A 22,216-nucleotide genomic window follows, 5' to 3' on the forward strand; every position below is an offset into this window, starting at 1 on the left:
AGCTCGTGGAGAACCAGCCGAGCCCACGGGGAAGGCTGAAGATAGTTTAAAGAGCTCGGAGGTCTGACTAGTTCCCGCTGCTGCTTCAATCATCCAGCCCTGTGCGTTTCAGTTTGGATTTAGCATCTACCCCGGGTCCCTGCCTGGCGCTTCCGGTCCCTCCGCCACAGTCTGTTGGATTACCTCAGATTGTCCCAGTGAGTGTCTCCGCTAAAACGCTCCGTCTCGCATTACTTCCGGTGGCGCTCCCAATGGACGCGGGAGGGCGGGGTCAGGTGTGGGAGGGCGACGGGGCGTGGTGTCACCGCGGCCAACAAATGACAACTCTTGCAGACCGAGCCTCTTCTCTCTCCGGACCTTTGCTCAGGAATCTACCAGCATTAAACCTTTGAGCTAGGTACTATTATATCACCATGTTACAGATGAGGAAACTGAGACCCAGAGAGGCACAGGGACCCGCCGCAGGTCACACATCCAGTAAGGGGCAAATATGGCGTTTGAACCCTACGGCCTGCCCTCTGAGTTCCCCAGTTCACCACCACAGGGCTTCTGGGAGTGGTGGGAGTATGTGGGATTTGGGGTTTTCTCGTGCAGAGCTGCCCGGCCCGAGAAGGTGTTTAACGTTTTACAGTCGTCTTGATTGCCCAGCGATAGTGAGAGGCCCTGCTATCTAGGAAAGGATCCATTTCCCCAGATCAGTGTTCATTACCCGCCTAACTGCCCTTTTTCTCTACGAGGCCCAGGGCAGGTCGGCTCCCCAGCCAGCCGCCAGGCAGGCCTGGCACATGCAGCACCCCACCCCACCCTCACCCCCTCTCCCTTTGCAGCAGTTTGCAAGATGAGCGTGTGCTACCTATCAGTTTATTTATTTTTTGAGATGGAGTTTCACCCAGGCTGGAGTGCAGTGGCGCGATCTCGGCTCACTGCAACCTCTGCCTCCCGGATTCAAGCAGTTTTCCTGCCTCAGCCTCCCGAATATTTGGGATTATCGGCACGCGCCACCACGCCCAGCTAATTTTTTTGTTTTTTGTTTGTTTGTTTGTTTTGAGACGGAGTCTTGCTCTGTCGCCCAGGCTGGAGTGCAGTGGCACGATCTCGGCTCACTGCAAGCTCCGCCTCCCAGGTTCACGCCGTTCTCCTGGCTCAGCCTCCCGAGTAGCTGGGACTACAGGCGCCCGCCGCCACGCCCGGCTAATTTTTTGTATTTTTAGTAGAGACGGGGTTTCACCGTGTCAGCCAGGATGGTCTCGATCTCCTGGCCTCGTGGTCCGCCCGCCTCAGCCTCCCAAAGTTTTTGTATTTTTAGTAGAAACGAGATTTCGCCATGTTGGCCAGGCTGGGCTAGAACTGAGACGACCGCGCCCGGCCTGCTTATCGTTTAGATTGGCCCTCTCCATGGACCCGCTCCTCCTTCCAGACACTCTGGGCTCAGTCACCAAAGGGAGCAGCAGCAAGAAAAATATTTACCAGCAAGTACTGAATCAACATGTGCTGCCAGCCAGCACTGACATATATCTTTGTTGACTGCTTAAGGTATTATTATCCCCATTTTACAGATAAGGAAACTGAGGCTCGGTGGGTACAGGAACCTGTCTAGAGTCATAAACCTAGTGAGTAGCAGACCAGAATTAGAACGCTCCGGAATTAGAGTATCTTGATTCCAGAGTGGTATGTATATGTGTATGTGAATATATGTATATGAATGTGCAATCATATGTATATGTCTGTATATGTGTATATATACACATACTTTAAAAATTGACATAGAGGCCAGGCGTGGTGGCTCACGCCTGTAATCCTAGCACTTTGGGAGGCTGAGGCCAGCCGATTACCTGAGGTCAGGAGTTCGAGACCAGCCTGGGCAACATGGTGAAACCCCGTCTCTACCAAAAATATAATAAAATTATCCAGGCGTGGTAGCACACGCCTGTAATCCCAGCTACTTGGGAGGCTGAGGCATGAGAATCGCTTGAACCCAGGAGGCGGAGGCTGCAGTGAGCCGAGATTGCACCACTGCACTCCAGCCTGGGCAACAGAGTGAGACTCTGTCTCAGAAAACAAAAACAAAAAAGTCAACATAGAGCACTGGACAAACCCATGTAACCAGTACCTAGATCCCAAACAGAACATTCCAGCCCCCATAGAAGCGCCCCTGTTCTTTTTCTCGACTGCTTTCTATTCCCTTGAGTGAACATTCCACAAGTCATTGGCCCATTCTACAGCTGACAGACATTTGCGCTGTTTCCAGTTTAAAGACGTTATGAATGAGGCCGGGCGTGGTGGTTCATGCCTGTAATCCCAGTACTTTGGGAGGTCAAGGCGGGTGGATCACGAGGTCGGGAGATCGAGACCATCCTGGCTAACACAGGGGAACACCATCTCTACTAAAAATACAAAAAATTAGCTGGGCATTGTGGCAGGCGTCTGTAGTCCCAGCTGCTTGGGAGGCTGAGGCAGGAGAATGGTGTGAACCCGGGAGGCGGAGCTTGCAGTGAGCCGAGATTGCGCCACTGCATTCCAGCCTGAGTGACAGAGCGAGACTCCGTCTCAACAACAACAAAAAAGATATTATGAATGAAGCTGCTATGAACATTCTTTTTATTATGATAATATCTACATAACAAAATTTACCATTTTAACCACTTTTAATAGATTTCCTTTTTTTTTAGATCAGTTTTAGGCTCACAGCAAAATTGAGTAGCAAGTATAGAGTGTTCTCATAACCCCCATCCCCCACAGCACACACAGCCTCCCCCACGATCACCATCCCACACGAGCCAGTACATTTGTTATGGTCAGTGAACCCACACTGACACCTCATTATCATCCAAAGCTGGCAGTTTACATTAGGATTCATATATTCTATAGTTTTTGGCTGGGCGCAGTGGCTCACACCTGTAATCCCAGCACTTTGGGAGGTCGAGGTGGGCAGATTGCTTGAGCTCAGGAGTTTGAGACCAGCCTCGTCAACATGGCAAAATCCCGTCTCTATGAAAAATACGAAAATTAGCTGGGTGTGGTGGTGCACCTATGATCCCAGCTACTCAGCAGGCTGAGGTGGGAGAATCACTTGAACCTGGGACGCAGAGGTTGCATGAGCAGAGGCCATGCTGCTGAACCCCAGCCTGGGTGACAGAATGAGACCTTGTCTCAAAAAAAATCATTAAAAGTTAAATAAACATATTCTATAGTTTTTTTGGTTTTGTTTGTTTGTTTATTTATTTTTTTGAGACGGAGTCTCACTCTGTTGCCCAGGCTGGACTGCAGTGGCATGATCTCAGCTCACTGCATCTTCCGCCTCCTGGGTTCAAGCAATTTTCCTGCCTCAGCCTCCTGAGTAGCTGGGATTACAGGAGTGTGCCACCACACTCGACTAATTTTTTTTATATTTTTGGTAGAGACAGGGTTTCACCATATTGGCCAGGCTGGTCTCGAACTCCTGACCTCAGGTGATCCACCCACCTTGGCCTCTCAAAGTGCTGGGATTACAGGCCTATAGTTTTTGACAAATGTATATGGCATGCATCTACCATTATAGTATCATATGGAGTAGTTTCACTGCCCTAAAAATCCTCTGTGCCCTGCCTACTCACCCCTTCCTTCTCACTAACCCTTGGCAAACACTGATCTTTGTACTGTCTCCACCGTTTTGCCTTTTCCAGAATGTCATATGGTAGGAATCATACAGTATAGAGCTTTTTCAGATTGCTTCCTTCTCTTAGGAATGTGCATTGAAGGTTCCTCCATGCCTTTTCATGGCTTGATAGCTCATTTCATTTTAGCACTGAATGATATTCTATTGTCTGGATGTACCACAGTGTATCCATTCACCTGTTGAATGACATCATAGTTGCTTCCAAGTTTAGGCAATTACGAATAAAGCTTTATTTTATTTTATTTTTTAGTCGACAAATCATTTTACATGTTCATGGGGTACGTAGTGTTGTTTCAATACATATAATGCATAGTGATCAGATCAGGGTCATGAGCATATATATCATCTCAAACATCTGTCATTTCTTTGTGTTGGAAACATTCAATAGAATAAAGCTTCCAGGCTGGGTGTGGTGGCTCACACCTGTAATCCCAGCACTTTGGGAGGCCGAGGCAGGTAGATCATCTGAGGTCAGGAGTTCTAGACCAGCCTGGCCAACATGGTGAAACTTCATCTCTACTAAAAATACAAAAATTAGCCAGGTGTGGTGGCATGCGCCTGTAATCCCTGCTACTCGGGAGGCTGAGGCAGGAGAGTCACTGGAGCCTAGGAGGCGGAGGTTGCAGTGAGCCGAGATCACACTACTGCCCTGCAGCCTGGGTGACAGAGCGAGACTCCATCTCAAATAAATAAATAAATTAGCTGGGCATGGTGGCAGGCTTCTGTAATCCCAGCTGATCAGGAGGCTGAGGCAGGAGAATCACTTGACCCCGGGAGGCGGAGGTTGCAGTGAGCTGAGTTCATGCCATTGCACTCCAGCCTGGGAGACAGAGTGAGACTCCATCTTGAAAGTAATAATAATAAAACGTCTATAAACATCTGTGGACAGGTGTTTCTGTAGACGTAAATTTTTACTTCCTCTGGGTAAATATCATGGAGTGTGATTGCTTGATCATGTAGTGAGAGTATAGTTAGTTTTATTAAAAAAACTTGCCGAACTGCCTTCCTCCCTAGCTGTACTGTTTTGCATTCCCAGCAGCAATGAATGAGAGTCCCTGTTGTTCCTCATCGTTGACAGCATTTGGTGTTGTCAGTGTTCCAGATCTCGGCTATTCTAGTGTGTGTGTATTGATATCACATTGCTGTTTTAATTTGCATTTCCTTTATGGCATATGGCATGGAGTGTTTTTTCTTTTTCTTTTTCTTTTTTTTTTTTTTGAGACAGGATCTCTGTTGCCCAGGCTGGAGTTCAGTGGTATGAACACAGCTCATTGCAGCCTCAACATCCCAGGTTCAAGCAATCCTCCCACCTCAGCCTCCTGAGTAGCTCGGACTACAGGCATGTGCCACCACACCCAGCTAATTTTTTAAATTGTTTGTAGCAACTGGGTCCCACTGTGTTGCCCGGGCTGGGTTCAAGTGATCCTTGGCCACCTTGGCCTCCCAGAGTGCTGGGATTACAGGCATAAGCCACATTGCCTGGCTTTCTTTTTGTAATAATAGCTTTATTGAGATACACTTTACATACCATACAATTCACCAAATTAAAGTGTACAATTCAAGAGTTTTTAGTATATTCACAGAGTTGTGTAACCATCACTACAATCAACTTTTAGAACATTCCTCACCCAAAAAGACACCATATCCATTAGCAGTCACTCACACAATGGTTCTTAGTCCAAGTTGACCAGAGCCAGTCTCTGTGACTAGGCTGGGGTTGCAGTGGGACCACTCAAGCCAGTTGGCTGCCACACGCAGGGGGCGAGGGTGGAAAGGATGCTGGAAAGGCAGTGACTGGTGGCCCACTCACCTGTGCCTCACCTGTTTCACCCTCCCCTTGTCACAAGGCTGACAGCCTCCTGCAGTGCACCTGACATTGCAACTTACCTTCCCCGCCTCACCAAGCTCTCATTCTAAGATTGTTTGAAGTGCAAGGAGAGTGGGCCAGATATGTGAAAGGGATGCAGTGGCCAGGATTTGAGAAGCCCATCCTTGGCAGAGGTGACAAGCTATGCAAAGATACAGAGAGGCCGGGTGCGGTGACTGTTGCTTGTAATCCCAGCACCGTGGGAGGCCAAGGCGGGTGGATCACCTGAGGTCAGGACTTCGAGACCAGCCTGGCCAACATGGCAAAACCCCGTCTCTACTAAACGTACAAAAGTCAGCCGGGCATGTTGGTACATGCTTGCAATCACAGCTACTCGGGAGGCTGTGGTGGGAAGATCGCTTGAACCCGGGAGGTGGAGGCTGCAGTGAGCCTGGATGTCAGAGCAAGACTCCATCTCAAAAAAAAAAAAAGGTACAGAGGAATGAGAGACTGGGGAGCTTGCAAACTTGATCGCTGGAAAGCAACATCCATGTGAAGAAATGGCATGTGATGAGGCCGACTTGTTTCTGTCCGCTTCACATTTCTAACAGCTCCTGTTGATTTTTGCTATACTATGCTAATAGTTACATAAAGGTTCAGTCATCCCATCTCTCCTAAAAATAATCCTTGTTCTCCTTTACTGAAAATTTATCATGTGCCAGGGGCTGCCCTCACCGGCCTTGTCACATTTTACCTTTACCTGATGTAGTCGATATCTTTATTACCCCATTTCTCTGATGAGAAAACAGGCTCAGATAGGCAAAGTCACCTCTTTAAGGTCACACAGCATAAATGACAGAGCCCAGCTCTGAGTGACTCCTGCTTTTTGGACAGTGCATCCAATATATCGTCTTCAAGTACAATTAGATATTTGCCTTTGTTTTTGCACAAATAGTAACATGGTTCAACTTTATTCTCTCCTTGGTTTTTACTCAATACATTTAGGAGGTCATTCCATACCTTTATATAACTCTATGTCTTCTTTTTTTTTTTTTTTCCTGCTACAGAGTATTCTGTTGAACAGGTGTTCTCTAATTATTTGGCCAGTTCCCTATGGAAGGGTATTTAGGTTATTTCCAGACTTTTGCTACTGTAGTAACTACCTTTAAGCTAGTACCTTAGCTCCCCTGCACAAGTCTATCTGTAGAGGAAATTCCTTCTGGGTTAAAAAAAACATGATGTTGTAAGTTCCGAACGAATTCTCCTCTAAAGAAGCTGTCCCACCAAGTAGCAGAGGACATTTCCAATTCAGAGAGTGCTCCAAAAAGCCTCTGTTCAGGGCTGGGCACGCATGGCTCATGACTCTAATCCCAGCACCTTGGGAGGCCAAGGAGGGCAGATCACTTGAGGTCAGGAGTTTGAGACCAGCCTGGCCAACATGGCTAAACCCCATCTCTATTACAAATACAAAAATTAGCCAGGCGTGGTAGCGGACACCTGTAATCCCACCTGCTTGGGAAGCTGAGGCAGGAGAATCACTTGAAGCTGGGAGGCGGAGGCTGCAGTGAGCTGAGAACTCGCCACTGCACTCCATCCTGGAGTCTCTGTCTCAGGAAAAAACAAAGCCTCTGATCGGAGGATCCAGGGATGTGGGCAGTTCTTGCCCCACCTGCTGCCCCTCTGGGCCATAAGCCCACTCCCCCACCCACTTCCCACGGTTCAGGCCACATGGACCCTTTTCTGGTCCTCAAGTGGCCAAGTTTGTTCCTACCTCAGAGCCTTTGAACTTGCAGGCCCTTGTGTAGGATGTTCTTCCCTCCCCGTGGCTAACGCCTTCTCACCTTTCACTTACACAGTTTTATTTATTTTACTGCACCCAGTACCTGAATCGTCTTATGCACTTACTTGCTGATGTTCTGTCCCCTTCACGCCACGAAGGCTGGGAGTTTTCTGTCTTTTCACACACAGCTGTGTTCCCAGCACCTGGCAGTCACTGAGGACATATCGCTGCCTCCCCTCTCCAATGCCCCGAATCCCTGATCTTGCACTAATTTTGTCCATAAAATGTATTCCCTTCCAATATATCTCATTTGCTTATATATGTTGTCTGACACCCTCACTAGAATGTCAGCTCCAGAAGGGCAAGGATCTTGTTTTGTTAATTGTTTAATTTCAAATGCTTAAAAGGGCACTGGATAAATATCTGTTGGGTGAATGAATGAAAGAATGAGTGAATGAATGAGGACCATAACCTACCCTCCTGGACTGGCTGGCTGCCCCTCCAGAGAAAAAGATCAGTTAAAAAGCGGGCCTCCTTCAGGTGAAACCATTTCCGTCCCCTCAAGATGGGCCTGTGGCTCCAGGTGAGGAGCACGCAGTGTGGAGGGCCTGGCTAGCCAGATGTGGGAGGAGTTTGCCACAGGTGAGCAGGTGGCCAGCTTTGGCCCCGCCCCCCAGGAGGCCCCTCCCCACCCGGAGGCTTCGACAGCCCCCTCCCCGGGAGCCCCGCCCGTCCAGGAGAGCCCGCCCACTCCTCCTGAGGCCCCGCCCCTCCGTCACTGAGGCCCCGCCCCTTCCATCAGCCGGTCTCAACGCACGCCAGGCTCAGCTCCGACCTTGCAGCGGCGCAGCGCGGGCGGGAGGCGGGGAGGAGCAGCGGGAAGAGCGGAGCGAGCACCGCGTCCGGCGCAGTCTCCAATGAGCAGCGCGGAACCTGCACCCCAGACCCGAGCCTGCTGCGCGCCCCCTCCCACAGCTCACCTGGTGCCAGGTAACAGGTAAGGGCAAGGCACCCTAGACCCCTGGTTTTGGGACCTTTCCAGGCCAGAGTGCCAGGCCAGGCACGGGTTGGGGGGCGTCTGGACCCCCCTACCTCGGTGGGAATAGGCATCTCGGTTGAAGGTGGGAGCCTCCCTGGAGCCCTCCCGGAGCCCGCAGCCGCAGCTCCCAGCCCCCATCCCTGCAGCATCCTTTCCGCGCCCGTAGGGCGAATGTTGCCATTTTTTTTTAACCCCCCAGGCGCCGCTGCCTCTTGGAAAATGTGGGAGGTGTAGAAGGATCCCGGGATGGCTGTCGTTCACCCAGGACGGGGCTGGCGCGCCTTCTGAGGGCTCCCACTGTCCATGTCGGGGCTTCCCAGGGATCCTGAGCACCAGGGCTTTGGCAGAAGCCTGGGGATCTGGTCTGTGCCTGCTGACCTGGGCAAAGCCCTTTTCTCAGTCTCCTCGGCAGGCCAATGGGCTGCCGCTGCTCCCCGCCATCCACCCTGGCAGTGAGGCCTGTAGGTTCCCAGGGGAGCCTCTTTTATTTCTGGGCCTCTGGAAAAAAAAAAAAAAGCCTCCTCCCCCGGCCTGACATTAACTGAGACAGCTTTAAGCTGGGCTGACAGGATCCCCGCCTCTGCCCATTCCCCTTTTCTGCATAGGGCAGGGCCAGGTGACAAGAGGAGGCTTGGAGGGAGGGCACCTCGCACCTCTCTTTGCCTCCCCTAGAGTTGAGAGCACCTGAGACAGCTTCTCAAGTCCCAGAGTGAGGCTGGGCCCCACGTGGGCTGCCAGAGGCTCAGCAGGGATGGAATCAGGATGGACCCACGCAGACCCAGCCCGGTACTGCCCCAGAGCCAGGGACCCCCACAGTCACACCCTCCCACTCAGCGGGCCTCCGTCAGCCAGTGCTTTGCTGCGCAGCGAATGGAGTGGGCTTGTCCAGGTCTGGGCCCACGCCTGGGTAAAAAGCTCACCATGTCAGGGGTGAACTGAGGCCACTGGGCCACCCAAGTTGTTTGGCTCCTTTTCTTGCAGTCCTTGAATGGCCTGGGCAGAGGCCCCCCAAGTCTCCATCCTGGAGACCCTAGATGCGGGTCTCCATCCTGCCTTCGTCCTTTTTCTGCATGTCACTTAACCTCTTCTGTCTCCCCAGCTGTAAAATGAAGCTGATGACCACAGGGTCCTCCCAGGGAAGGGGGGAGGCCTGGCTTCTTTGGGAGGTGCCAGGCACATAGTAGGGCCCGGTGAAGGGTCTCTGTTGCAGTGTCATAACTTTTATCTATTGTCTCCTGGCCTTCTCTGCAAAGGGTCTCTGTTGCAGCGTCATAATAACTGCTATCTATCGTCTTCTGGCCTTCTCAGCAGCTGGTGCCTAGAGATACCCCAACCAATGTCTCCTACCCTGGGAAGAAAAGCCTTTGACAAGACCCCTGGTGGGGACAGGGCCACTTGCTTATCCTGTGCCATTCTTTAATGCGCAGAGTCAGGGCGAACCACCCCGTCTTCCTGGGCCTTGTCCGGTTCTGGGTGGGGCCTGTTCTGGCCACCACCTTGTCCTTGTCCCTCGGGCCAAGCAGATCACCCATGTGCTCACAATTTGCCCTCCAGCTCCACCTGGCCAAGCCCAGCGCGTCCTCTGAGTCAGGCAGATGGAGAGCAGGGACGGGCCTCTAAGCAGCCTTGGCTGGTGGTCATGCTTCTGCCCAGTAGCTTTAAAAATAACGGAGTAACTGTTCCCACTGAGGACTGTAACCTGACCCGGGGCTGGATTCCACTCTGCTGGGAGCCTGTGGTAGAAGGACTAGTGCTTGGGGGCAGGGACCCAGGTGCTAGCGCTGCTCTGCCCCAGCCTGCTGGATGACCTGAAACAAGCCTCACCCCCTCCCTCTCTGGGCCTCAGTTTTCCCATCTGCAAAATGTGGCTTTGGTAGTCTGTGATATGGGTGTTTGAAATTTTGTTTATTCTGATGAAGATAAATAGGCTTCTGGAGGCAGGCGGCATGATGGTACCCTGGGCTGTCGGGGGATGGGGAAGGAGTTCCCCCAGAGTCTGGGAGTCAAGTTGGGAGAGTCAGCCAAGCCCCTGGGCTGCTGTCCAGCTTTTGAGTCTCTTGCGGATCTGCCTCCTGTTCCACTTCTGAGCCCCAGCCCCTTTCTGGAGACTGAGGGACCCCATGTGCCCACCATGAGGAGAGCAGCAGCTGAGGCAGCTGGCAGCACCTGGTGCAGCCGGCAGTGGCTTGGCTGGGAGGCCTGGAATGGCACCGGGCCAGGAGCTTCCCTCCCTGGGCTCTGACTGGAGCTCACCCACTCACTCGCTCCCCACGGCCTCTGCATTGCAGCAGACAGGAGCCTGCGTGGGCAGCACAGGCAGGGCTGGGGAGGGAGTCAGGACCTGGGCTGAGGGTGTCCGACCATCCTACCCACTTCCCCTTGCCCTTGCCCCTGCTCGGCCCTGACCATCTTTGGAGGGGCAGCTACTGACTAAGCAACTGTCATCTCTGCGATGGGCTTCAGTGTGCCTGGAGGTGTGGGGGTGAAAGCAGGCTTGGGGGTCGTTATATCCCCCCACTCCATTCCCCCTCTGCATCTCAGACCCCTTCTCAGCATCAGTAGGGGTTGTGCCTACCTCCTGGAGAGGCTGTTTTGAAGGATTGGAGCTTTGGAGTTGAGAGTACAGATTTTGGAACTCGATGGCCAGGGTTCACATCCCAGCTTGGTCACTTCCTAGCTCTGTGACCCAGGGCAGGTCACTTAACCTCTCTGTTCCTCAGTTTTCCTAACTGTAAAATGGGGATAATGATAGGACCTACTTCATAGGGCTCTGGTGAGTGCTGATGCATGTAAGTGCCTGGAGCCAGTGTCAGCTGGCACCAGCTGCTGTCATTGCCAGCAATTAGCCTCAGCAGTTTTATCACCTCTGCCACATGGCCCAGCACTCTGCTGGGGACTCTTTTCTTTAGATGAACACTTCCCGGTAACATTTTCTTTCACTCTGTCACCCAGGCTGGAGTGCAGTGGCACCATCTTGGCTCACCGCAACCTCTACCTCCCAGTTTCAAGTGATTCTTCTGCCTCAGCCTCCTGAGATGCTGGGATTACAGGCGTGCACCACCATGCTCGGCTAATTTTTGTATTCTTAGTAGAGACGGGATTTTGCCATGTTGCCCAGGCTGGAATCGAACTCTTGAGCTCAAGCTATCTGCCCATCTCGGCCTCCCAAGAGGCCCAGATGGGATTACAGGTGTGAGCCACCACGCCTGGCCCCTGGTAGCATTTTCTATATTGAATATTATCTTAATTTAGGGGTGAAGAACACAGATTCTGGGCTCAGACACCTGTGAGTCCACATCCCAGCTCTGCTATTGAGAAGCTGTGTAATCTTGGGCAAATTCTTCACTTCTCTGGGCCCCAGTTTCTCCATCTGTTAAGTGGGAGGGATGAGAGTGCACATCTCACAAAGTTGCTGTGAGGATTAAATAGGTAGGGCCACCTGGATTTGAAGCACATGGTGCAGGGCAGGGCTCACAGGAAGTGCAATGTTACATCCCTGTCTGCTTGTAGTTATTAGACACCTGCTTTGTGCCAGGCACGCAGTAGACAGGTGGAGAAGCAGATGCTGGGGTCCTGCACTCACTGCCTCAAGTCCTGACTTGGGCCCTTGTTGGCTGAATGTCTGGATCAGGTGATTTTTTTCTGTCTGTGCCACAGTTTCCCCAACTGTAAACGGGAATATGGAAACCTTGGCCTCGTGGGATTGTGTGAGGTTCCAGTCATGCCACAGTGTGAGCAGTTTGGGCACCTGGGCGCCAGAGCTTCGGGGAGAGGATCTCTCTCAGGATGGCCCCTTCCCAGCCATGACACAGTCATCCCCGCTGTCACCTAGCACCTTACCCCGCCTCTTGGGGGATCTAGAGCTCAGCCCATTTTGCAGATATGACAACAAAAGGCCCAGGGGAGGAAGGACTGGAACTGAGACAGGAGGTAGCACCCAGGGACACACCCCAGCCCGGTCCTAACCCCACCCTGGACAAGCCCCACTCACAAACTCAGGCCTCCAGGCCCGCTTCCCAGGTGTCCCTGCGGCTCTGGGGGAGTCCTGAGGGACTCAGTGCCGGGAGATTCCTTGGATAAAGCAGACATCAAGATTCAGAAAACCAAAGGGGCCTAGGGCTGGGCACGAGGGCCAACCTGGGCAGGAGGAAAAGGTTCTGGAAACTTCCAAGCAGATGCCAAGGTTTCTGGATTGCTGTGTGGCCTGCAAGCCACCCCCACAGCTGTCAAGTTCCCTCTTAGACCAAAACAGTTTATTTGGGGTTGCAGAGATAGAAGACCTGATGTGGGAGGAGAAAAGTGAACAAACATTGATTAAGCACACACTGTATACGGTCGATTACAATCAGCAGCAATTATGCACCAGGCACTCTGCCCAGAACTGACACATTGAACCTCATGCTCACGTTTTGCAAATGAGGAAACAGGTTGAGAGAAATGAGTAGCGGTAGTAAAGACAGAGGCTGTTTATTAAACTCTGCTTCTCTCAGCTTCGTCCTCACTATGGATGCAAAATCCTCCAGATACTCCCCACCCTCTCTGATCTCATGGGGCCTTGCTGCCTTCCCAAGGGGCACTCCTGCCTTGGGGCTCTGGCACTGTTTCACCTGTGCCAAGTGCTTTTCCCCAGATAGCCACTTGGCAGACTTCCATACCTCTTTCAAGTCTTGCTCGAGTGTTACCTACCCAGCGAGATCTTCTCTGGCCCCTATTTAAAATTGATCTCTGGCCTGGCGTGGTGGCTCATGCCTGTGATCCCAGGACTTTGGGATACTGAGGCAGGTGGATCACTTGAGGTCAGGAGTTGAGAACAGCCTGGCCAACATGGTGAAACCCCGCCTCTACTAAAAAAAGTACAAAAAGTTAGCTGGTCATGGTGGTGGGGTACCTGTAGTCCCAGCTACTTGGGGGGCTAAGGCAGGAGAATTGCTTGAACTCGGGAGACAGAGGTTGCTGTGAGCCGAGATCACACCACTGTACTCCAGCCTGGGTGACAGAGCGAGACTCTGTCTCAAAAAAATAAATAAATAAAATAAAATTGATCTCTGTCTTCCCCCACCCCTATCCTATTCACCCTCACCCCATCCTATTCACCCCCCTCTTTTTTCCACCACAACCTTATCTCTTTTTTTAATTAAAAAAAAATTTTTTTTTTAGAGATAGGATCTTGCTGTCACCAAGGCTGGAGTGCAGTGGCATGATCATAGCTCACTGCGGCCTCGAACTCCCAGGCTGAAGCGATCCTCCCGTCTTGGCCTCCCAAGTAGCTTGGACTACAGGACCATGCTACCACACTCAGTTAATTTTTTTTTTTTTTTTTTTTTAAAGACAGTGTCTCACCCTGTTGCCCAGGCTGCTCTCCAACTCCTGGCCTCAAGGGATCCTCCAACCTTGGCCTCACAAGACACACATCATTTCCTTATTATCTTTTTTTTTTTTTGAGATGGAGTCTTGCTCTGTCACCCAGCTAAATTTTGTATTTTCAGTAGAGATGAGGGTTTCACCATGTTGGCCAGGCTGGTCTTAAACTCCTGACCTCAGGTGATCCACCTACCTCGGCCTCCCAAAGTGCTGGGATTACAGGCGTGAGACCATTTCCTTATTATCTGTCTCCTGCATGAGTATGTCATCTCCAGAAGAGCAGGGATCTTTGTTGTTTTTGTTCATGACAAAGAACAAAGAACAGCACCTGGCCACAGTGGGCACTCAGTAAGTATCCCTTGAATGAGTGGAATCTTCGTAGTACCCTGGGAAGTTGATATTGCCATTTTACAGATGATAAAACTAAGGCTCAGAGATGTCAAGTGACTTTCTCAAGGTCACACAGCCAGAGAGTGGCAAACCTGAACCCCTTGTGCTGATGTCTGCTGTTGTCCCTACAGGCCTGGCCTCGCCCTGTGGATGATGATGGCCTTGCCCCCGTGAGCTACAACCTGGCCTTCGGCGCCCGCCCACCTCCAACCAGCAGGATGCGGCTGTGGAAGGCGGTGGTGGTGACTTTGGCCTTCATGAGTGTGGACATCTGTGTGACCACAGCCATCTATGTCTTCAGCCACCTGGACCGCAGCCTCCTGGAGGACATCCGCCACTTCAACATCTTTGACTCGGTGCTGGATCTCTGGGCAGCCTGCCTGTACCGCAGCTGCCTGCTGCTGGGGGCCACCATTGGCGTGGCCAAGAACAGTGTGCTGGGGCCCCGGCGGCTACAGGCCTCGTGGCTGGTCATCACCCTCGTGTGCCTCTTCGTGGGCATCTATGCCATGGTGAAGCTGCTGCTCTTCTCAGAGGTGCGCAGGCCCATCCGGGACCCCTGGTTCTGGGCCCTGTTCGTGTGGACGTACATTTCACTCGGCGCATCCTTCCTGCTCTGGTGGCTGCTGTCCACCGTGCGGCCAGGCACCCAGGCCCTGGAGCCAGGGGCAGCCACCGAGGCCGAGGGCTTCCCTGGGAGCAGCCAGCCACCGCCCGAGCAGGCGTCTGGGGCCACGCTGCAGAAGCTGCTCTCCTACACCAAGCCCGACGTGGCCTTCCTCGTGGCCACCTCCTTCTTCCTCATCGTGGCAGCTCTGGGTAAGTAAGGACCTCGGGGACACGTGGCCACCAGAACATCAAATTAGGTGGATATGACTGCCTTCGATTTTAAAAGATTTTACTTACATGGTTCAGACATCAAATTGGTATGAAAAGGAAAACAGGCCAGGCATGGTGGCTCATATCTATAATCCCAGCACTTTCGGAGGCTGAGGTGGGAAGATCACTTGAGCCCAGCAGTTCAAGACCAGCCTGGGCAACATAGCGAGAACCCATTTCTATTTTATTTTATTTATTTATTTATTCATTTTTTTGAAATGTAGTCTTGCTTTGTCACCTAGGCTGGAGTGCAGTGGCACAATCTCAGGTCACTGCAACCTCTGCCAGCCAGCTTCAAGTGATTCTCCTGCCTCAGCCTCCCAAGTAGCTGGGACTACAGGCATATGCCACCATGTCCAACTAATTTTTGTATTTTTAGTAGAGATGGGCTTTCGCCATGTTGGCCAGGCGGGTCTTGAACTCCTGACCTCAGGTGATCCGCTGGCCTCGGCCTCCCAAAGTGCTGGGATTACAGGCGTGAGCCACGGTGCCTGCCCCATTTCTATTTTATGTAATTTTATTTTATGTAATTTAAAACAAAAAAATAGGCCAGGCGCGGTGACTCACGCCTGTAATCCCAGCACTTTGGGAGGCCAAGGTGGGAAGATTGCCTGAGCCCAGGAGTTCAAGACCAGCCTGGGCAACACGACAAGACCCCATCTCAATTTTAAAAAGGAAAAAGTAAAAGATGAGAAGAAAAAGGAAACTATGAGTTCCACTCCTGTTTTTTTCTTTTTAGACAGGGTCTCATTCCGTTGCCCAGGCTGTAGTGCAGTGGCATGATCACAGCTTACGGCAGCTTCAACCTCCTAGGCTCAAGTAATCCCCCCACCTCAGTCTCCGGAATAGCTGGGACTACAGGGGCGTGCACCACACCCAGCTAATTAGAGATAGGATCTCACTATGTTGTCCAGGCTGATCTCGAACTCCTGGGCTCAAGTGATCCTCCCACCTTGGCCTCTCAAAGCACTGGGATTATAGGTGCAAGCCACAATGCCTGGCTGTGTTTCACTTCTAATTCTACCCTGATCATTCTGCCCAGGGCTAACTGCAGGAAAAGGATCCAGAAACTCCCAGGTGGCCAGGAAAGCACTCTTTCTTACTCAATCCTTGTGCATGTTCCCAGCTTCTCCTTATGCAGCTACAAGCACATCAAAAGAACATGCATCACTCCCCCACCTCTCACCCACATTGTTTTATGTTTTGCTCTTTTCAGTTAGCAGTATGTTCTGGAATTTTCCCAATCAGTACCTCATTGTTTTATTTGGCTGCATAATATTCCATTGTGCGGCTATACCATAGATTATTTAATTGGTTTCCTATCATTTGACTCTTGGGTTATTTTGAGCCTTTTCCTCTGAACATGAATAATTTTTTTTTTTTTTTTTTTTTGAGATAGAGTCTTGCTGTGTCACCCGGGCTGGAATGCAGTGGTGCGATCTTGGCTCACCACAACCACCATCTCCTGGGTTCAAGCGATTCTCCTGCCTCAGCCTCCCAAGCAGCTGGGATTACAGGCATGAGCCACTGCGCCCGACCTGCATGTGAATAATTCTGTTCATACACATTTCATATGAATGTGGATGGATCTGTAGAATAAATTCCTGGAACTGGGATCATCAGAGAATAGACTAGAAAACATCAGAGTGGGCAGGCATGGTGGCTCACGCCTGTAATCCCAGCACTTTGGGAGGCCGAGGCAGGCAGATCACAAAAAAAAAAAAAAAGAGATATTAATATTTTAGTTGTGTGTGCCTACGTGCAGGTGTGGCCTGGTTTGTGATGTGAAATGTATTTGTGCCTGCGAGTCTGGTCCAAACAGTTTGAAGGCACCACTCAGCAACATGGGTAGGAAGGTGGCACTGCATGGTTGGAGCTCCACAGGTTCTGGGGGCAACGAGGCGTGGGCACAAATCCCTGTCCTGCTCCCTACCCAGCTGCATGGCCCTGCGCGAGTTCTCCAGCCTTTCTGAGCCTCACTTCCCACCTCTGTGCAACGAGGATTGTTAGAGTCCTTATTTCCTGACATTTTAGATGCTGAAAAAAAACAGGAGAGCTGGGTGCAGTGGCTCATGTCTAATCCCAGCACTTTGGGAGGCCAAGGCTACAGGATCACTTGAGCCCAGGAGTTTGAGACCACTCTGGGCAACATAGCAGGACCCTGTATCTAAAAAAAAATGTTTTTTTAATTAGCTGGGCATGGTGGTACTTGCCTATAGTCCCAGCTACTCAGGAGGCTAAGGTGGGAGGATCCCTTGAGCTCAGGATTTTGAGTTGTAGTGAGCCATGATGATGCCACTGCACTCCAGCCTGGGCAACAGAGCAAGACCAGTCTCTACAAAAAAAAAAAAAAAAAAAAATAGAAGGACTAAGTACAGAGCTTGGCTTGTCACGGTAAGTGCTCAGGGTTGTTAGCTATTATGAGTTTTAAAAATTTAAAGCCGGGCACGGTGGCTCACGCCTGTAATCCCAACACTTTGGGAGGCTGAGGCGGGCGGATCATTTGAGATCAGGAGTTTGAGACCAGCCTGGCCAACATGGTGAAACCCCGTTTCTGCTAAAAGATTTATAAATATTAGCCAGGCACGGTGGCTCATGCCTATAATCCCAGCACTTTGGGAGGCCAAGGCAAGCGCATCACTTGAGGTCAGGAGTTCGAGACCAGCCTGGCAACATGGTGAAACCCCATCTCTACTAAAAATATAAAACTGAGCCAGATGTGTTGGCATACACCTGTAATTCCAGCTATTTGGGAGGCTGAGGCAGGAGAATCGCTTGAACCTGGGAGGCAGAGGTTGCAGTGAGCCAAGCTCACACAACTGCACTCCAGCCTGGGTGACAAAGTGAGACTCCGTCTCAAAAAACGTAAATAAATAATAAAATAAAAATGTTAACTGACAGAGACAGAGCCTGGAGAGGTGACAATGCAATAACAATGCCAGAATGTTCTGAGACGGGACAGGCGAACCCAGAGCTGGCCCTGACTCTGCAGCCTTGTCCTCCTATGATCCACCTCTGCCCTCTCAGTCCCATCCCCTCAACAGCTGTGTGAGATTAGGCAAGTTATTTAACCCCTCTAAGTCTTAGCCTCCTCTTCTGTGACATGAGCATAGTAGTACCCCCACAATGGGGTTGGAAGGGTCAGTGAATCCACATAGGTGAGACACCTTGGACAGCTCCTGGCACATAGACACCTCCCAGTAATAGTAGCAGCTGTGAGGACTGGGATGACCCCTTCCCATTCAACCAGGCAGTTTCTCCTGCTCATGCTGGGCGGCCCAAAAGTCCCCTCCTTAGGAAGCCACCTTAGCTTCTGCCAACTGTGGCAACTTTGTCTGCACGTCAGTTATAGCTTTTATGACATAAAAATCATGCATTCAGGCCGGGCACGGTGGCTCACACCTATAATCCCAGCACTCTGGGGAGCTGAGGCCTGCAGATCACCTGAGGTTAGAAGTTCGAGACCAGCCTGGACAATATGGCAAAACCCCGTCTCTACTAAAACTACAAAAATTAGCTGGGCATGGTGGCAGCCGCCTGTAATCCCAGCTACTCAGAAGGCTGATGCAGGAGGATCTCTTGAACCCAGGAGGTGGAGGCTGCAGTGAGCTGAGATTGTGCCACAGCGCTCCAGCCTAGGCAACAAAGTGAGACTCCATCTCAAAAAAAACAAAAAAACAAAAAACTATGCATTTATGCTGGGCACAGTGGCTCATGCCTATAATCCCAGTACTTTGGGAGTCTGAGGCAGGAGGATCACTTGAGGCCAGGAGTTCAAGACCAGTCTGGCCAACATAGCAAGACCCTGTTATGCATTCACCCTTCTGCCTCCCCTCCCAGGTCCTGAGCCCCTCAGGGGCAGCGGCCAGGTCTGACTTACCCTGGATCCCAGTAGCTGGCACAGAGACGGGCTCACTGAATGAATAAATGAACAAAAGTATGAATGACTGTCATGCCTGTGCAGACAGATGGCGCCCCATGCCATGACCTTGTTTACCCCACCTGCTGGGGCCCTGGCGTCAGCTGCTGTGTGGTCTGGGAATGCAGACATCCTTAAATACTGCTGAGCAGATTTTCCCAGCTTGCAGGATTGCATCAAGAGTCACGGCGCAGACTCAAGGCTCAGGCCCCCGACTACACTGATAACTTTAGGCAAGTTATGAACCTGGCCAACGCTCACTTGACCATTCTGAAGTGAGGGCTTTGTTGGGGTACTGTGAGAAAGAAGTGAGAGGAAGCTTGGTGCTAGCACAAGTAAATACTTAATCAGTGTTAGGGCCAGGTACAATGGCATGTACCTGTGATCACAGCTACTTGGGTGGCCAAGGAGGGAGGGTTGCTTTGGCTCAGGAGTTTGAGACCAACCTGGGCAACATAGCAAGACCCCATCTCAAAAAAAAACAATTAGGTACTGTGATTATTAATAATTATTTTTCAATCAACAAGCATTCAGCAGTGCCCAGCTTTTCTGTACCCTCAGAATCTTAAAACAAACAAACAAAAACAAAAAACAAAAAACCACCCATTGGGAAATGTTAGTTTTAGGGTTGAGTATCTCTTATTAAATTAAGGTTCTTTAGAGGCCAAGTGCGTGGCTTACACCTATAATCTCAGCACTTTGGAAGGCTGAGGTGGGCAGATCACTTGAGGTCAGGAGTTCAAGACTAGCTTGGCCAACATGGCAAAACCCTGTCTCTACTAAAAATACAAAAATTAGCCGGGCGTGGTGGCACACACCTGTAATCCCAGCTGCTCAGAAGGCTGAGGCGGGAGAATTGCTTGAACCTGGGAGGTGGAGGTTGCAGTGAGCTGATATCATGCCACTGCACTCCAGCCTGGGTGACAGAACGAGACTCTGTCTCAAAAAATAAAAAATAGGCCAGGCACGGTGGCTCACACCTGTAATCCCAGCACTTTGGGAGGCCAAGTGGGGCAGATCACCTGAGGTCAGGAGTTCAAGACCGGCCTGACCAACATGGAGAAACCCCGTCTCTACTAAAAATACAAAATTAGCCAGGTGTGGTGGCGCATGCCTGTAATCCCAGCTAGTCGGAAGGCTGAGGCAGGAGAATCACTTGAACCCAGGAAGTGGAGTTTGCAGTGAGCTGAGATTGTGCCACTGTACTCCAGCCTGGGTAACAGACTGAGACTCCATCTCAAAAAAAAAAAAAAAAAACATATGTGGTAAGAGCACTCTAGGCAGAAGGACCCGCCCGTGCAAAGGTCCTGAGGCAGGAAGGTACCCAGTTGTTCAAGAGCAGACACCAGTTAGCTGGAGCAGAGGGAGTGAGATGGGGTGGGGAGAAGACAAAGGTCTCTGCTAGGGGCTCAATCATGCAGGTCCTTGTGGGCTATTGTAAAGACTTTGGCTTTTACCATCTCACTGGATGAGAAGAGGGATTTGGACTGTTTTGAGCCAAGGAGCAACAAGATCTGAGTGAGTTCCAACAGGATCCTGCTGTCTGCTGTGTGGACAGGCTGATGTGAACAAAGTTGACAGCAGGCTACTGAGATAGTCCCAGTGAGGTTAATCACTTGGACCAGGGTTGGGGCAGTAGAGGCAGTGAAACTGGTCGGGTTCTGGAAATGGTCTGAGTATTTGCTGATGCATTGGAGAGTTTCACGTAATTCTTGTGCAGATTCAGCAAGAGAGTTTGCCAGCATGCTTTGCACAGCCCCTGGTACCCAGTAAGGCGATTATTAGCATTGGTGCTTGCTGGAATCAAATATTACAGAATATTCTGTCACAGCTCACCGTTGCCCTCTTTTTTTCTGTGGGTAAACTGAGGCAGAAACTCAGGCTGGGTGGAAGTCCGCAGTCTCGGCTGGAGACCTCGTCTGGCCAAGGACTGTGGGGACACAGGCCCTCTAGGCTGCCACCTCATGGTCCCAGCAGAGGGCACCAGAACTGCACAGAAAGTCTCGCTACCCAAGTGTCTGAGCCAGGCCAGACGGTGCTAGCCAGACCTGCCGGGGGTTCATTCACTGACCTTTATTGAGCACCTACTGTATGCCCAGCCCCAAACCTGGCTCTGCTCATGGAAAGAACTTCAGTGGAAACAGGTCCTGGGATGAACAAGGGCCTGGCCTGGTGACGCCACTATTTCCATAAGAGGAGAGTGGACATTCCAGATTATTGTCAGGGGAGTCTCATTTCTGCTGCTATAGCTAAATACCACAGACTGGGTCATTTAGAAACAATAGAAACTGATTTCTCACTGTTCTGGAGGCTGGGAAGTCCCAGATCAAGGTGCCAGCAGGTTTGGTGTCGTGAGGGCCACTCTCTGCTTCCGAGATGGTCCCTCCTTGCTGTGTCCTCTGGAGGGGAAGACTGCTGTATCCTCACGCTGCACAAGGTGGAAGGGCGAGAGACGGCAAACCAGGCTCACAAGCCCTTTGAAAAGGGCCCTCATCCCATCCTGGAGAGCTCCGCCCTTGTGACTTAATCACCACCACACTGGCAATTATGTTTCAATATGTAAATTTTGGGAGATGCATTCAGACCACAGCAGGAAGGGTAAAGAAAGAGCCCCCAGATTGGAAGCCAGTTTAGGTTTGAGTCCCAGCCTTTCCCCTTGCTGTGTGACCTGGAGTAAATTTCTCAGCCTCTCTGAGTCTCCCATTCCACCCCAGGATTGTTGTGAAAACACAGTGAGGCAAGTGGGTAAGAAAGCACCCAGCAAGGTGTCAAGTGCCCCACCAGGAGGGGTGGGGTGGCAATTTCCAGCATTGCTTGGAACCAGAATAGCAACATCTTCTGAGGTTCCAGAATTTGGACTCTGAACCCAGTGAGAAGAATGAAATCAACTTTGGCGTCAATCAGCCACTGATTGCCATGTGGCCTGGGCGAGTCATCTCATTCAACTTCACTTTTGGCCGAGCGCTGTGACTCAGGCCTGTAACCCCAGCACTTTGGGAAGCTGAGGTGGGTGGATCGCTTGAGCCCAGGAGTTAGAGACCAGCCTGGGCAACCTAGCGAAACCTCATCTCTACAAAAAAATACAAAAAATTAGCTAGGCCTGGTGGCGTGTGCCTGTAGTCCCGGCTACTCAGGAGTCTGAGGTGGGAGGATCCACTGAGCCCAGGAGGTTGAGGCTGCACTCCAGCCTCGGCGACAGGAGCGAAACCCTGTCTCAAAAAGTTAAAAAAAAAAAAAAGGAAAATATTTTACAAAAAGAAAAAAACAAATTAAATTAATTTTTCTCATTTGTAAAATGGGGGTGATTCCAGGGCCTGCTCCAAAGGGAATGAAACAAAGGTCAGGAGCGCTGGCTCATACCTATAATCCCAGTACTTTGGGAGGCC

The 22,216-nt window shown here is 51.0% G+C and overlaps 1 protein-coding gene across 5 annotated transcripts in view; it reads left to right on the forward strand.

Annotated features, from left to right (window-relative positions):
- The first annotated feature begins 56 nt into the window (after positions 1-56).
- ABCB9 (ATP binding cassette subfamily B member 9) overlaps positions 57-22,216 on the forward strand; it is a 46,238-nt gene continuing 24,078 nt past the window's right edge. The window contains exons 1-3 of one of the 5 annotated variants that reach the window (XM_032168391.2): positions 220-397; positions 1,557-1,668; positions 14,164-14,851. In XM_032168391.2, the coding sequence (XP_032024282.1) occupies positions 14,251-14,851 (601 nt within the window). In that variant the 5' untranslated portion in view covers positions 220-397; positions 1,557-1,668; positions 14,164-14,250. Of the gene's footprint in view, positions 198-219; positions 398-1,556; positions 1,669-7,963; positions 8,240-14,163; positions 14,852-22,216 lie in introns of those variants that run through there. The other 4 variants (XM_058425679.1, XM_032168390.2, XM_058425680.1 and 1 more) reach the window with 4 other exon arrangements.

Source organism: Hylobates moloch, unplaced genomic scaffold (genome assembly GCF_009828535.3).
Source record: "Hylobates moloch isolate HMO894 unplaced genomic scaffold, HMol_V3 SCAFFOLD_12, whole genome shotgun sequence".
Classification (NCBI taxonomy): Eukaryota; Metazoa; Chordata; class Mammalia; order Primates; family Hylobatidae; genus Hylobates; species Hylobates moloch.